The 16,494-nt window shown below is 46.1% G+C and overlaps 1 protein-coding gene across 1 annotated transcript in view; it reads right to left on the minus strand.

Moving 5' to 3' along the window:
- Positions 1-7,958: 7,958 nt before the first annotated feature.
- ACAA2 (acetyl-CoA acyltransferase 2) overlaps positions 7,959-16,494 on the minus strand; it is a 36,861-nt gene continuing 28,325 nt past the window's right edge. Inside the window, exons 7-10 of the mRNA XM_065406279.1 lie at positions 15,633-15,762; positions 13,325-13,395; positions 9,785-9,939; positions 7,959-8,672 (exon numbers count right to left, since the gene is read on the minus strand). Of these exons, the coding sequence (XP_065262351.1) occupies positions 8,588-8,672; positions 9,785-9,939; positions 13,325-13,395; positions 15,633-15,762 (441 nt within the window). The 3' untranslated portion in view covers positions 7,959-8,587. The remainder of the gene's footprint in view (positions 8,673-9,784; positions 9,940-13,324; positions 13,396-15,632; positions 15,763-16,494) is intronic.

Consider the following 16,494-nt stretch of genomic DNA (forward strand, 5'->3'; position numbering starts at 1 on the left):
CAGCCTTGTAGCAGGAGTAGGTTCCAAGAATGGATAGCACAGCTAAGCACTTCTTCTGCACTCACGGCCCACCACCTTTCCTCTGAACCTGCATATAGCATTGAATAACTGGCCATGTACATTACGGAGAGGGGATTGACATGACGCTGAAGAATCAGGTAATGGCTATTTGCTGGAAGTAGAGTACCGGACTTAATCACTGTGACAGGCACAGTTTTGACATTTCCTATTGCTTGTCATCTTTAAACCCTAAGCTCTGATATGATTTTCAGCTGATTTCCCTTCTTCTGCAACAGGATCCACAAGTCAAACAAAAGGTTGTGTGGCATGGCGATTTAACTAAGAAAGAGGGAAATAGACTATTAGGCACAATTTACCTGCTGAACCTGTAGTGCTAGATGAACTCACTCCTGCAGAGCTGGGACCAATGGCACATGTACGGGGAGGATAACAAGGAACACCAGTTGGATGGTCATCTGCCAAAATGATCATCTCAATCAACCCCAGCTAAGAAATTTTTAGGAGCAGGAAAAGACGGTGTTGCCCTTTTCTTCAGCTTTAACCTATCCCATAATCCCGCTCCTCTCTAAACAACACTGAATCTCTTGAACGTTTAGGCAATGCCATCTAATACCGTTAGAGCAGGGGACTGGAAAACAGGGTTCCTGCATCCTATTCATACTTCTACCATTGACTCACTATGAATCTTTGGCCCCGTCATTTCAATCATCTGCACCGGCAGTTTATTCTAGATACTCATGATTTTATCATGAGTTGGCAACTGTGTCTTATGATATTTGTATTTTTCTTGATGCTCCACATCCCTGAGTCATGTGATTGTGGGACTCTGAGCTTTCATTACAAACACAAACACCCCCTCCACGCCCCAATTTCTAGCACTGGTTGTGCAGAGAAGCGTGAAGACATGACAGGCGTGCACCCTGAAGGCTCAGCAACCAGAAGCAAATAGTCTAATATTTGTTAATGATCTTATGGTGTTTGGGGTCCAACTCATGATTTTTGAATGCTTAGTGTTGACAATATTGTATACATTTACCACCCCCCTGCTATCAGTTCTATCTTTGTTGTTTAGATTATGGCACTTAGTTTTTGAAGCTTTTTCTGGACTTCATCAATACGCCTTCAAGATCTGGAAAGTGTCTATAATGAAACCACTGTTAGGAGAGAAGAACTATAGAGTGTAAAAATATTCTTATACAGAAACCATCCCAAGATCTTATGCAGCTCTCTTCTGAAGTTACTTGTACCAGGGCCAAACATTCATAGAGAGTGATTGAGAGCTTTTCCTGGCCTCATAAGTACAGTTGTACTAGACAAAATGGGTGGAATGATAACACACGTACGCCTGACACAGGAAAAATACTTGTTTGGACTTGGTACCTTGGTGCTAAAGAACATTTTATCCTTGTAACGTTATGAGCCTGGAAATGCTGCCAAGGTCAGGATCATACAAGGTAAAGCTGCCTTGGTGGGCTTTACTGTATACATATATATTTTTTTCCACAATCCATTTACAGATTAATTTGGGACAGAAATCAGTAACATCTTTAAAAAGCCTGTTTTGTGTGACATAAATGAACAAATATTTATTTGATGGTAAGCAGCAAAGAAACAAAGAATCTAGGAGGGTTTTTTTTTTTTAAACGTAGATTTACCGGGTGAAATTTTCAAAAGGGCCTAGATGACTTAGGAGCCTAAGCCCCATTTTCAAAAGAGACTGAGACTTGGTCTTCTAAGTGCCTAAGTCACTTCTGAAAATGGGACTTAAGCTCCTAAGTCATTTTTCAAAAATGTACCCCCATCTTATTACTTCACCTCTCACTAAGAAATACATATGACATTCCATATTTCGTGTTATCTATTACACAGTGTAAGGGGTCGGACTCACCCCTGCGGCGCATCCTGCTGGTCGTCTGGGGAATCAGCTCAATCCAGCCTCCGGAGCGCCCTCTGCAGGCTGGTGATCCGCCTTGTCCTCTGCTGGCTCCTGTGTCCCTCCCAGGACCCCAGTGCCCCTTACTTTGGGTGCTGCCCCCTGGCAGTACCCACACACGCTGGGTCTCCCCTCCCAGGGGAACCCCCACCCACTAACCCCACCTCGCCTCAGGATAAGGCCACTGCCAGTCACCAACTAGCCCCCGCTCCCTGGGGCAGACTGCAGTATAGGCCACTCATCATCAGCAAGATTGGGTTTGGACCTGCTGTCTTGGCCTAACCTGGGCTGCCCTCTGCAACCCCTAGTACCCCTAAGCCTTCTCCTAGGCTGCAGCCTGGGGCTTTCCAGGCTGGAGCTCCCCAGCTCCTCAGCCTTTCCCCAGCCCTGCTCCACTCACGTACCCTGTGTCTAGCTCCCTGCAGCCAGGCCCTTCTCTCTCTAAGTGCAGAGAGAGAATCTGTCTGAGTTCCTGGCTCCCTGCCTTTATAGGGCCAGCTGAGTCTGTTTGGGGCATGGCCCCAGCTGCAGCCACTTCCCCCAAATCAGCTCAGCCTTCCCTGCCCCAGCCTTCTCCCAGGGCTGTTTCAGGCCCTTTCAGGCAGGAGCAGGTGTCCACCCCGCTACACACAGGTAGCAAGAAAAATAACCAGGTATGCAATTCAAACCTGCATGTGTTCCAGTGTGTTCGTTGATCTCAGGTCAGTTGCTACTGAACATGTCACCAAATCAGTAAAAGCATCATCACAACTGACACCCTTGTAAGCAACAGCAGCAGAGGGAAACTGCACCTCCATCATTAGACCTCCCTGCCCCCATTGGTGTAGTCCCACAAGGATCAAGTCTCTCTCCGATCCTAATCAACATCTACATGCAGCCACTATGTGGATTGGTCAGCACAGCTGCCAACTTTCACGTGGTAAATAAGCACCCTGACTTTCACAATAAGCAGGGCCGGCTCCAGGGTTTTGGCCGCCCCAAGCAGCCAAACAAAACAAAAAACAAAAAACAAAAAAGCCGCGATCGCGATCTGCAGCGGCAATTCGGCGGGAGGTCCTTCGCTCCGAGCAGGAGTGAGGGACCGTCCGCCGAATTGCCACCGAACAGCTGGACGTGCCGCCCCTCTCTGAAGTGGCCGCCCCAAGCACCTGCTTGGTAAGCTGGTGCCTGGAACCGGCCCTGACAATAAGCCAAAAATCAAGCTAATCCCATTTCAAAACAAGGCCAACACAAGCCAATCCCTAAGAACCCCAACACTCTATGTGACTAGATCCCCCGGCGTGCAGTCTGGGACTGTGGTGGGCCCACTGTGCACCCCTGACTCTCTCCCCCCCTTGTCCCTGCTTGCTGGCAGCAGATCAAAAAAAAGAAGCTACAAGCCAAACAAGCAACAAGCTACAAGCCAAAAACTAGCCAACAAGCAATTCACAAGCCAATTAAGCCAAAAACAAGCCCAATTTCTGAGTTTTTTTCACGGGTTTGGCATGTCTGCTGGATTCAAGTGCCATGAAGTCAAGTGTCAGTATGGTGATGACACATGGCTCTACTTAGCCAACACCACATACAGTCGTACCACTTGGATGAGAGCATCTCATGGACAAACATCAACTGGTTGAAGCTGAACCTGAGCAAGACAGAGGTGATGCCGATGGCCAGAGCATTTTGAAGAATTTGCAGCCACAGTGCAGTCACCTTTTGTTGAAGTCATGCACCCAGAATTGGTCAAGTCAGTCTATAGTTTAGGAATATGCCTGTAGTCTTCACTGACGCAAAACTTTCACATATAAAGCATTACTCCCAGATGCTTCTATTATCTCCAATTGACTAGGAGACTCCAGTCCATACTGGAAGACGATGACCTGACCTTGGTTATTTGTTATATCACCTCTTAGCTGGCCTACACCAGTGCAATCCACCTTCGGAAAATCTAACTACTGCAGAACACAGCAGCACGTTTCACATTCTGGGGTGCAATCCAGACCAGGGAGCGGGTATGTCACCACCTGCCCTGCAACCTGGGTGCCTCACAATGCTTTGCTCTTGTAGTGCCCAACCTGAGATGCTCACAAATAGCCGACTAGCATGCAGGCCACACCTTGAGTGTCTGTGGATAGCCACAGCCCCGGTCCAGCAGCTCTGACCCAACAGCCTGTCAGCAACACTCCAGTCACACACTGGCTTCCACCAGCCTTGCAGGGTGACCTCACCACACTCCCAGTCCCAAATTTCCCCCAAAACATGTGTTCTGCACTGCCCAGCCATCTCCTGACAGTTCAGATATTAAAGGTCTGTTGCCGCTGTAAAGGATCAATAGTCAACAGTGTGCTACTTTAACTCAAGTTACCAAACAGTTCAGTTTAAACACAGCCCTGGATTGGTTTAGATTAAAGGATAAAACAAGTTTATCAGCAAAAGAAGATAGGGTTTTAAGTAAATTGAAGTAGCAAGTCAAAGTCAGAAATGGTTCTAATAGAAATAAAGACAAAACACTTTCTAGTAGCTAAAGTTTAACAGGCTAGACGTGGTTCAAGACATGGTTCCTTACCACATGTTCCCAGTAATATGGCTGACCAAAATTTGCAGATCAGGATCTCCCCCAAAGTCAAAGGGCTGGTTCCTTTGTCTTTGCAGGTGAAAGAGAGATAGACAGCTTGGGGATTTCAGACCCTTTCTTTTATAGTCCAGTTAACCTTTGAAGTGGATTCTTCTGAGCAAAGCAAAGATTATTCTAACAGTAAAAAAGGTGACATGGAGTCTGGTGGTGAAGGAGGCTCCTTGCTTCTCCTGCCAGCTCTTTTCCCTGCTGTCTTGAGGATCCTGTTTACTGCTTAGATGTAAATTGAGGTAAACACATATTTCTTCAAAACCACACAGGCAGAAGTATCCTGAATGAATATGTGCTAAGAACATCATACAGGGGGATTTCATAACTTTAGATATAATAGTGTTATATACATTTCACCATGATATTATTGACCAGCAAGTTATTCATTTTCAAATGATACCTCACAAGGCATATTTTGTACAAAGATTATTACAATAGTGGATAGGACATCTCTTCAGCAACATCGCCTATTGAAAACACATCAACACTGTCCTCCTCTCCCTACACTGGCTTCCCATAGGTGTCCCTCAAGACTTGAAAACCAGAAATCAAATAAAAATAACCCAACAATTATAGTTTTTAAATCTCGTTAATGTGGGGTGGGGGCGAGGGACGGGACTGATTCTTGACTTTCTAATGTCTGCAGTTGGCAAACACTGCAATTTTGTCAAAAAAAAAAAAAAAAAAAAAAAAAAAAAAAAAAAAAAAAAACCACAGACCCCCTTCGTCACCCTCTTGCTTCACACTCCCCTTCAGTCAGCACTCTCTCCCCTTCAGTCAACCACCCAATCCCTTCACTCTCCCTAAATACTCAGTTTCCTGTCTCATTTCCACCTTCCCCCCCCCACTTCCTTCCTTCACCTTTTCATTTTCCTGGCCTCCTCATGATAACTAAAGGCCTACCACTGTTCCTGAGGGAAGCCTGGCTTCAGTCCCCTTGGAAACATGGGACACGGTGGCCAGCTTTCCTAGGGTAACCTCCCTTTTATCTACAAAGGTGAAAGGGACATAGCAGTTATTTCACTGAGTGGAGTCTCTGGCTTCAGTCCCGGTGGCAGCAGTGGGACATTACTGCCATTTTGGATAAGAGCATATACTTCCTGAGACTCAAGGCAGAAATCCAAGAGGACCCTTTTAAAGCCTTGTGCAAGACACATGATGAAATTGAGAGTGCTGGCAACACCGCAGAGGTATTGTGAGATTTGCCTAAACTTGTGTGTTTAGTGAGCTTTGAGATCCTCTGTTCAGGATGCTATACACATGCAAAGCTTAATTACTAGGCCTTTAATCAGATTGTGTAACACAGAGCTCCTAGTAGATATTCCAGAAATAGGTGCCCTCACCTCTACAGACGTTGCTGCTCCACAGGCAGTGTTTCTCCACAATGTGTCTATGTATTGATGAAGGCAAGTGTTTAATTAACAGTTTACTTTTTGGACTTGAGGATACTAGCTTTTCATGCTCTGTAGGAACAAACATATGATCTGTCCTCTCCTCCTTCTGCTCTCAACCCCCACCTACTGGACAAGTTTTTTAGAGAAGACTACAACAGACTGTAGGAGGAGCAATATTACTAACTTGAGCCCAATCCTGTAAAGTGCTGACTACCGTCAAATGCACTTGAAGTCAATGAGAGTTGAGGCTCTGGCTCCTTGGCCCATGAAAAAGAGGTGTCGGCATAATGCTGCATTTTCATTGAAAAAGCAGTAAGAATGAGAGATGGGCCCAAATAACCCAAATCCTGAGGAAATTCAGCACAGAACCTGGCTCTATCTTAGGCTACGTCTTCACTACAGGGGGGGGGGGGTCGATTTAAGATAAGCAAATTCAGCTACGCGAATAGCGTAGCTGAATTCGACGTATCGCAGCCGACTTACCCCACTGTAGGGACGGTGGCAAAATCGACCTCTGCGGCTTCCCGTCGACGGCGCTTACTCCCACCTCCGCTGGTGGAGTAAGAGCGTCGATTCGGGGATCGATTGTCGCGTCCCGACGGGACGCGATAAATCGATCCCCGAGAGGTCGATTTCTACCCGCCGATTCAGGCGGGTAGCGTAGACCCAGCCTCAAATGAAAAGCAAAGCTACTATATGCAGGGCAGACACAACATCAGAACAGTAAGCTCTGTAACAGGTTTAAAATAGGCCACCTTGTGGCAGCAAGCGTTATCATGTCTTTACATTATTCAGTAGAGCCAGCACATCTGTCCTGCTGAGCTGGGAAGCAGAACTTAAGCATGCTCCAGCTGCTGTGTAGACATACCCCAGAGCTCCCAGCCCATCCCAGGACTGTACACTCTCCTCGGCAGATGCTCCTGGCCGGGCTTGGGATGGCTCTGGAGTGCAGCTTTGGGGGAAGATGCCGAGAAAGAGCAGGAAAGAGAATCTAGGCAACTCCAGGGACCTGGATGGATCCTAAGACCATGGGTGCAGCATCCACTTAGCCGCCACGCAAGGGGTGCAGCCTGGCCAGCGCTTCAGTCGCCAACACTCCAGAGACACGGTAGAGATTCACTACAGGACACACAGCAACCCAGCCCAGGACACTTCCCCTCCCCATCTCCTTTCTGTCCCCAATTCCCCTCCATCCCCCTCTGCCTTCCCTGGCCCACCCATGGCCACATCCCTGGGACAAAACACAGACACCCCCCACACATGCGGGTGTAGGGAAGTTCAGTCTGGACTTGTCCCAGGGACAGGTCATTGCTCATCTACCCTACGCTGGGGCCCACCCAAATTTCCACTCTAGCTACGCCCCTGAAATATAGTATAAAGACCATACACTTCAAACATCATCCACCAAAACCAACAATCCTTAATGTCAGCTATGTCCTATGTAATCCGAATTTCCCTGGAAGCAAGACAACCTGGGTTCAAAAGTGACTTCCAGTTTCCTACATATGTTAATTGAGTCGTACAGACAAGCTGTGGAGCTGATGTGCTCTGGCAGGGAGAAAGAGTACAGTAAAGGCTATGGTGTTGGCTATTTTAGTACTTCCTGCTGATCTAGCTGGAGCAGCATTTGCTACAGAGGCAGTCAGTTGCCTCACCTGCTCTCCCTAAATGACTCGTGACATAGGGACAGTCTTACAGGACAAAGGTAAACAGTGGGCCATTGTAACGCATATAACACCTGAGTTGTGTGCAGCAGACTCCTATTGAAAGAGTTATAGACGTATGTCAATTGCCATTGAAGGTTCAGATTGATACAACAGTCACCAGTTAGATCCTCATCCGAAATACAGGGATGGGAAACAACATCTCAAATAACAGTTCGACTTTTTAAATGTTGAGCACTGAATGATATTGGCAAGGTTATGACCCAAATAAGTCATCTAAACTTATTACACTGATGCACCTTTCTTGGACGAAAAACAAAAATCAATAGGACAAATTCAGTATCATTTTTATTGTTTTATTATGAGGCACAGTGGAGATTTCACATTTTTTCCCTAGTTCTTTCAATATGGCAAGTACAAAATGCACACAGTATTCTCCAATACTTGCTTTACATAGAAACAATCTTCAAACAGACAAAAAGACAGCCACATTTTCTGGCAATGCAGCAGGAACACAGATTTTCAAAGATGTTTATCTTAGACAACAGAACTGATTGAAAAAATAATCAAAGCCCATATTGGCATGACTTTGGCACTCTCACCGTAAAGCAGGTTTGGCGGATATTTGACAGTCAGACCTAATTTCCTGAAGAGTTAAGGGGGAATGAGACACACATTTTATTCAACTGGAAAGAGTGTGAAGAAATATTTCAGAAGAGAGAGGTTATAGTGGCTTTACATTTAGTTTAATTACAAAGACATAATCAAAAAAAAAAAATCAATCAAGTTATTTTGTTCAGAAATTGGACTTCGCGGCCTTTCCTTCATCTTGCAGGATGGTCACCAGATGAAGCTAGACAGCGGTGCTCTGTATTTGTACTAGGTATTATCTTTTTATTATTCCTTTATTTGGTGAGCATGTAACAGTCGGAAATAGTTGTGAGACATGCACTGAAGTCTCCAATTTCTCTTAGGCTGTATTCTCAATAACGAGAGCAATACCTTGTCCACCTCCAATACACGCTGACCCAACTGCGTATTTGCCACCACGACGCCTATACAGAAACAGGAACAGTGAAAACAGAAATTGTCTCCCTGATTTACTACAAAAAGAAGTTAGTCAAAATGCGTTGGGAAACAACTATCAAGAGTTTTCAGATGCACAATTAAAGAGAGGGTGTTTTGGAACATTACAAATATATATAAAATTTTAAGCAAAAGCATAAAGAGTGAAATGTTTCTTCAATGGAATTCAGACCTATTGATCTGGGGCATTCTAAAGGATAGTATGATGGAGTTGTTCTTTGGAGTTCAGGATACGAAAGAGAAAAGTAATTGGAAATCTCGGGTTTCAATGTAGTTTAAGTGGCATGGATGGAACATCATTTTATAGTTAAGTAAATTTCTAAAAGCACAGCAGCATTGCACTGCAAGTTGCACATTAGCGGAGGTTTGCTTTATTACCGAATATTGATAAAGTACTGCAGAAGTATGAATACAAATAGAAAGACATGGTCTCTGCCCTCAAGACATTCAAAACCATGAGGAAACTGTTCACGTTAAGAGTGCAGAAAGATCACTCTTGAGGAGACCAATGCAGGAAGAATTTGTGGAAGCAGGTTTGAAGGAGAGGGAAAGCAGTGGAGGAACAAGACGTGAGAGTTTTCAAGGTAGGTGTGTGTGTGTGTGTGTGTGTGTGTGTGTGTGTGTGTGTGTGTGTGTGTGTGTGTGTGTGTGTGTGTGTGTGTGTGTGTGTGTGTGTGTGTGTGTGTGTGTGTGTGTGTGTGTGTGTGTGTGTGTGTGACTATAAGACAACAGGGAGCAAACAGTGACAAATAAAAGGCCTAGTTCAATGCCCACTGAAGTGTAGGGAGTCTTTGTATTGACTTCAGTGGGTTTAGGATCAGACCTAAAGGGAGCAGAGACGATTGGAATGAGAGTAGGAGGAAACAAGAGTGGAGTTGCGGAACCCTGAAGTTAAGGACAACGATGTGAAGTGATGCAGTGAGAGACGGGAAGCCAGTGAAGGGATTCTAGAAGGGTGTTGAATGGCAGGAGACGAAGAGGCTTTTACAGCTATACAGTGTCCAGCCACAACCCCTTGTACTTGCATCAGCTTTGCAAACAGTGTTGCGTGTTTTATCAAGAGCTTCAGCTACATACACACCTTAATTCATGAACCAGATGAGCAGTGATCCTTGACCCTGATGCTCCCAGGGGATGACCTAGAGCAATGGCACCTCCGTTGACATTGGTTTTTTCAGGGTCTAGGCCCAAAACTTTTTCAACTGCCAAATACTGAGGAGCAAAAGCCTCATTGACCTGAAAACAGCAGAGACACAATCAAAATGTAGATGCTTGACTTTCCATCAGAATTCACATTTTTAAGGATCTCTTTGCAATTGTAAGTTGAAGATTTTAATTTTTTTAAATAGAACATGGAGCACAGGTCTATGACAAAGCAACAGTGTAAGATTCCCCTTCTCATTCCACCAAGAGACCTCAAACCAGACCTGCAGTAACTATCTCCAGTGAGTAAGTGGACAGTTCAGTCTTCAAAGCCAATCAATCCACAGCTTCTTTTAAACACAAAAAATAAAAAAGCCAGCGGCAATATGGATATCTGCCTTTTAGGATTGGACCAGGGCCACTAACGTGTTTCCCATATAGCAGTAGACAGCTATCAGAAGGTAACCACTTTTAGTCACTACTGACCAAGGGCTGCATTTAAAAATCAGTACCTTAGCATCTCTGTTGCCTAAGAGAGCATGTCACTCCTAGACAAGTTATAGACTACAGGATGTTTTTTAATAAAGGAATTTTAAGCTCCTGAAAACAGGAGTTTAGAGGAAGCACTGAAAGAAACTTAGTTAAATGGCCAATAGCAGTCATTGCAACAGCCACATTCTAGGCTTTCCTTTCAGTCCATCATACAGCGAAGGAGAACCTTCTAGATTAAACGCATCTCATTAGATTATTAATCTTAGGGTTACCATCCGTCCGTATTTCCCCGGACATGTCCGGCTTTTGCATCTCTAAATAGCCGTCCGGGAGGAACTGGTAACAAGGTTAAAATGTCCGGGGTTTTTTCTCCCTCGCCTCCCTCCCTCCCATGCAGAGTGCAGCTGCTGATTCGGTGGCTGGGCCGATTGAGCTGCTCCCATTGGCCTCCAGCAGCCAGAGCCCTCCCCTGCTCCCCCCTCCCTCTGTCCGCAGCCCTGTGTAACACACAAACCGACACACCGGGCAGCGTGTTTTGCAAACACATGGAGCCAGAATGGTAAGGGGAGTCCGGGGGGGGGGCAGTCAGGGAGCAGGGGAGTGTTGGATGGGTCCCCGGCCTCCACCTGCCACCCCCCCCATGCATTTCCCCCTGTGGGCCCCCCCAGGGCCGGCTCTAGGCACCAGCAAAGCAAGCAGGTGCTTGGGGCAGCAAATTTGCAGGGGGACAAGAATCCAGCATGGGAGCTGAGAAACAACAGGGAGCCCTGGGAGCTGTAGTTCCTTGGTTAGCTCCCTGCCTATAGAGCCAGCCCTGGAGCAGGGAAAGAACTACATTTCCCAGCATTCCCTCGGCCGCAATTAACAGGAAAGGGAAGGAGTGTGGAACTGAAACCTCATGCTGCAGCTTGCTGTAAATGGTAGGGACAGAGCCAGCTCTAGGTTTTTTGCCGCCCCCCCACCCCAGCCCTGGCTCCCCCTGCACCCCCGTGTTGGCCCAGCCCTGGACTCTCCCCTGCCCACACCCCCTGCTGTCCCAGCTCTGGCCCCCACCTGCACCCCCCTGCTGCCCCAGCCCTGGGCTCTCCCCCCACCCGCATCTCCTGCCGCCCCAGCCCTGGGCTCTTCTCCCCCCCCTGCATCCGCACTCCCTGCTGCCCCAGCTCTGGCCCCCACCCCCCCCTCCTGCCGCCCCAGCCTGGGCTCTTTCCCCCCCTCCCCCCCGCACCTTCTGCCGCCCCAGCCCTGGTCTCTCCCCCAAAGAAAGAATTGGGTGGACTAAATGGACAGTGCACCTCTCTATCTGAAGCCTAGCAAGGCAGGTACGTGGATCCCACTAGAATTTAAAATGAAAAGTAAGGGAGGGGAGGCTCTACTAGACTGGGCAGCTTTAGATACAGTACCAGGCACATAGGAGGATTTACACTTCTGAGCCATGGAAGCAGAAATTGACTTTTCTTTTCCAGATTTAGCTAATATTCAGAAAGGGAATCCAGCACCTGCCTTCCAGATTTGAACACCCTCAAAATTCAGGAGTGCTCAAGCTCAATTTGGGCAGCTGTTACTTCATTTCTCCCAAATCAAATATACTGATCCACTGTAACTTGCTGTCGAAAAAGTAGAATAAATTGAGCAAGAAATGCTTCCCAGTGGTTATTAGGACTGGAATTGCTATTTTCAACAGCCATTGCTTTTTTTTATTATTATTATTATTATTATTTTAAGTTTTAGTTTTATTTGTTTAAAAGGAAGACAGTGATATTGCATTGGCAAATTCCCCATAGAAACAAAGAATGGAACAAAAGAATAATACAGGCACCTCAACTTTTCCTCATTTATGTAGGACAGTCTTATAATATGCATCCAGATAGCCTTCAATCACACAAGCTGAAAATTGTTCCACTTTAGTGCAGTTCTGTAACCATATGGGAACCAATCCGGTCTGTGTTCTGTGCACATCCAAAATTCCTGCTGAATGACCCGCCCTGGGAGCGAGTTACCAGTGACCCAGGGCTGGGGCGGCAGGAGGGTGCAGTGGGGGGGGGGAGGGGTCAACCAAAAATGTTTTTTGCTTGGGGCAGCAAAAAACCTAGAGCCGGCCCTGCCCCCTCCCCCGCCTCTTCCTTGCCTGCTTGTACTGCCAGAGCCAGAGGCAACTGCTGTCTGCTGCCCCCGGGTCCTAGCGTCCCCCATCCACTAATGGGAAGACAGGCTGCCCTTACCCTGCCCTTCCAATGCCCCAAACCCCTCAGCCCCAGCCCTCATCCCCCTGCACCCTAATCCTCTGCCCCAGCCCTGAGCCCCCTCCTGCATCATGAACCCCTCATCCTCAGCCCCAACCCTCACCCCCCCGCATCCTAATCCTCTGCCCCAGCCCTGAGCCCCCTCCTGCATCATGAACCCCTCATCCTCAGACCCACAGCCCTCACCTCTGCATCCCCTCCTATCTCCAAACTCCCTCCCAAACCCCCTCCCCCCTTCCCACACACCCCCTCCTGCCCTCAAACTCCCTCCCAAAGCCTGCACCCCCTCCCTTTGCACTGCCTCCCACCCCCAAACTCTATCCAAGAGCCTGCACCCCTCACCCCCTCCTGCACACCCACCCCCTGCCCCAGCCCGGAGCCTGCACCCAGCACCCCTCCTGCACCCTAATCCCCAGCCCAGGACCTGCACCCCAGACCTCCTCCCCCCACCCATCCCCCTTCCCAGAGCCTTAGGCAGGTGGGGGGGGGGTTTCTGGGCACCACCAAAAGTTCTACAACCCTGCCACCCATGCGAGTGGATAAGGGTCGGGACAGTCAGGGGACAAGAAGCAGGGGGGGTTGGGGTTCTGAGGGGGGCAGTCAGGGAGTGGGAAGTGGGAGGGAGTGGATGGGGGCGGGGCTCCCCCCCGTGTCCTCTTTTTTGAATGTGGAAATATGGTAACCCTAATTAACCTACTGCTCCTAATTAGATATAACCTTTCTGTCCACACTGCTCTCCTTACCTCTACCAGATCCATGTCTTTCAGGGAGAGTCCTGATTTCTTCAGGGCCTCAGTAATGGCAGGCACAGGGCCTATTTCAAAATTATACAGACATGAGTAGCTGAAGAATTTTACAATAAGCATTTAAACTATATTGTACATGGGATAGGCTCATCAAGCCCCACCCTGTGAGCCTGAGGGTGCTCATCGGGTTTCCCAACCTACTGTGGGCCCCTAGTAAGCATTTGGTGGTTTGTGACACCCTAACCAAGCGTCTTATTAAGCAATTTGAGGGCTCCAAAGCACAAGAACCCTTAGGAGTGGCTAGTTGGGAACTTCTTCAACCCACTATCCCACAAGCTTAAGAAGCCTCATTACTGCCTTCCTCTACATCCACCCACTCCTTCAGGCTCTTACTCAACACACCATACAGCTCTCTAGCCAAAATGGGGCCTGCCAGCTTCTTGCCAATCCAAATGAGGCCTAACACTACCTGCAGTCTTCAGGAGCTCCACGAGGCAGCTGCAAATGCCCCTGATCTTCTCCCCCAAACCAGTTCTTCTCTCCAGATGTACAAAGTACATTAATAAAGACAGACTTTTTGAACTGTGGTGAACATGTGTCTAGTTGTGTGTGTCACAAACTGGGGGTCCCCTCACTGCATTTGTGGTAGAAAAATTGTTGCTCAGGAGATGCAGGTCTAAGCTATAAAGTTTGAGGTCAGGGAGAGCGACTTTCTGGTGGATATTACAGGGGGCGATGGTTTAAAAAAAAAAAAAAAAAAATCACCCTTCTAATGAAACTCAGCTACAACCTAATCTAACTGAATACACTGGGGGAAATTAATCCAAAACACAGAGGGACACAATCCAGAGAGATACTTGAAAAACATAAATGTTAAGGGAGAATTTGGACTACTAGTGAAAAGCAAATTAGATAGGAGTTTGCAATGTGAAGAGGAGAGGAGACAAATTATTTTGTATACAACACTGGGATGACCTCCCTTAGAATAGTTTGAGGATTTCAATACTAGAAAGATGTTGGCAACTCAAAGATAAAAGAATATTATTAAAAGCAACAAAAATGAGTAAGGGACTGGAGAGAGAGGTAAGTAAAGAATAACTAAGGCCCTTTCTTTTTGGCTTTTACCAGTTTTTAACAAAAATATTCCCTGATTTTACAAAAGCTATTATGCAGTATTTACCAACTTTCACCTGAATTTTGGACCATCCAACTGCATGAAAATACTGGTTATGTTAAGAAAGTCTAACACACTACATTAGGTAGACTCATTTATTAACATAAACACTTCTTAGTGTAAATGCAAGGCTGTTAAGTAAGACAATGTAGTGGAAAACATACACACACGAATGTGTGTGTATATGTGTACACCTTGTTGATGTACAGTTCATGAAATAAATGACAGCATAAAACTTCTCTTATTTTCAATACTCACAGTCTCTATTTGTTGCTTTTTTAGGTCTACCCGTCCCCCAGTATTAACCCAATTATTTACCAAAAAAACAAAGTTAATTTTTGTACCTATTTTCATTTGTTTAATTTTTGTAATAAAACCCACTGATACATTTCCACAAAATATTAAATAAAGTAAAAACCAAAGCCAGGCCTGGACAATAAACCGAATAAAGGGCCTGATTCAAAGCCCACTGAAGTCAATGGAAAGATTTGGACTTTGGACCAGGGCCTATGCGAGGATTTTGCTCGTGCATATGTGTGTAGGAGTGTTGGACATATCACCACACACCTGATAATATACACAGTGAGTGCCAAGGAAGGAAATATTTGTTAGTCCTCTAATGGGAAAAATGGGATGAAACCAAGCATGGGAAATTACGTTAAATATCTCGAGCAATATCCTAGCTAGCTGCCAAACAGGCTCCCAGGAGAATTGGGAGAAGCTCTATTTACTTGAGTCACTGAACACTAGCCTGGGAAAAGCAGGGCAGAGAGTACTGTAGGGAACAACAGAATGTGCGGGGGTATTCACCTCCCATATTGAAATACTTTATGTTGTGTCGTTTTCTGAGATGGGGCTCCAACGAGCGAATCCCTTTTCTGACAGAGCTCCTCCTACCCCTAATGGTCAAGGCCCAGCACTGCAGATGTCATTCTTTAAGCCAGAGATCAGTGCCACTCTGCAGTCAGATATAGGAGAGACTTGACAGCAGTCTACCCTATAATAAACAACTCACATAAACTGTTCCTCCATTGCCATCAGGCTCAGTACAAAGCCCCCACAGAACTCCCAACACAAGAATACTTTCATATTTTTTCATGCTACCAAAAGTTTTGCTTCACTGCAACTTACCAATGCCCATGATGTTGGGGTCACATCCAGATGCATGATAGGCTACTATTCTAGCCAGTGGAGTGAGGCTGTGCTTTTTAAGTGCCGCTTCACTGGCTATGACAAGTGCCCCAGCTCCATCACATACTCCCTTGTAATACAAAAGGAAAACATTCTCAATGCACTAATTGCACAATCATTTTATGCCAGAGATATTCATGTAAGAGGAACTTGATGGCAATTGTTTATTACACACATTAAATACACAATTCTATTCTTAAAGGTCAGTTTGTTCTAAATAATCAAATTCTTTTCTTATTTTGTGGCATTTGAAAATTAATACTAGACATTGAGATTTTATATATTTCAGTGTTTTAAAGAAAGTAAAATAGATTCTCTGCCCTGTAAATCTATTTCAGATACTTTAAAAGTCAATATGTGGACTGGGGTCATCATTAACATTTAATAATTTTTCAGGGCTGTTAAGGGTGCATGACACTTTACAAACACTTGTACCATGTTTTCCCATCTGTGCTGTGTGTTATGCAGGAGGTCAGACTACCTGATTGCAGTTGTCCTTCCAGCCTTAACAAATCTACTAGTCTAGAAGATTTATGCCAAAAGATAGGGTACCTAATGTCACGCTGCTAAGCCCATAGGCTGCTCTAAGTTACATCAGCACTTGGTTTGGCCTACAGATGACCCAATGATCAGGGTCCTCCACAAAGCACAGCTCAGCTGAAGCCAGAGATCTAGCCCATGACTCCTAAATAATTTAAAATGCTCATTGTCCATAAAGGAAAGAACAGCAGCTAGTCCCAGCAGGGTTCCACACAATCAGTGCAAAGTCAAATCTGCAGCAATACTGATTCAAGGCAGATGA

The sequence above is a fragment of the Emys orbicularis genome, chromosome 6 (genome assembly GCF_028017835.1).
Source record: "Emys orbicularis isolate rEmyOrb1 chromosome 6, rEmyOrb1.hap1, whole genome shotgun sequence".
Classification (NCBI taxonomy): domain Eukaryota; kingdom Metazoa; phylum Chordata; order Testudines; family Emydidae; genus Emys; species Emys orbicularis.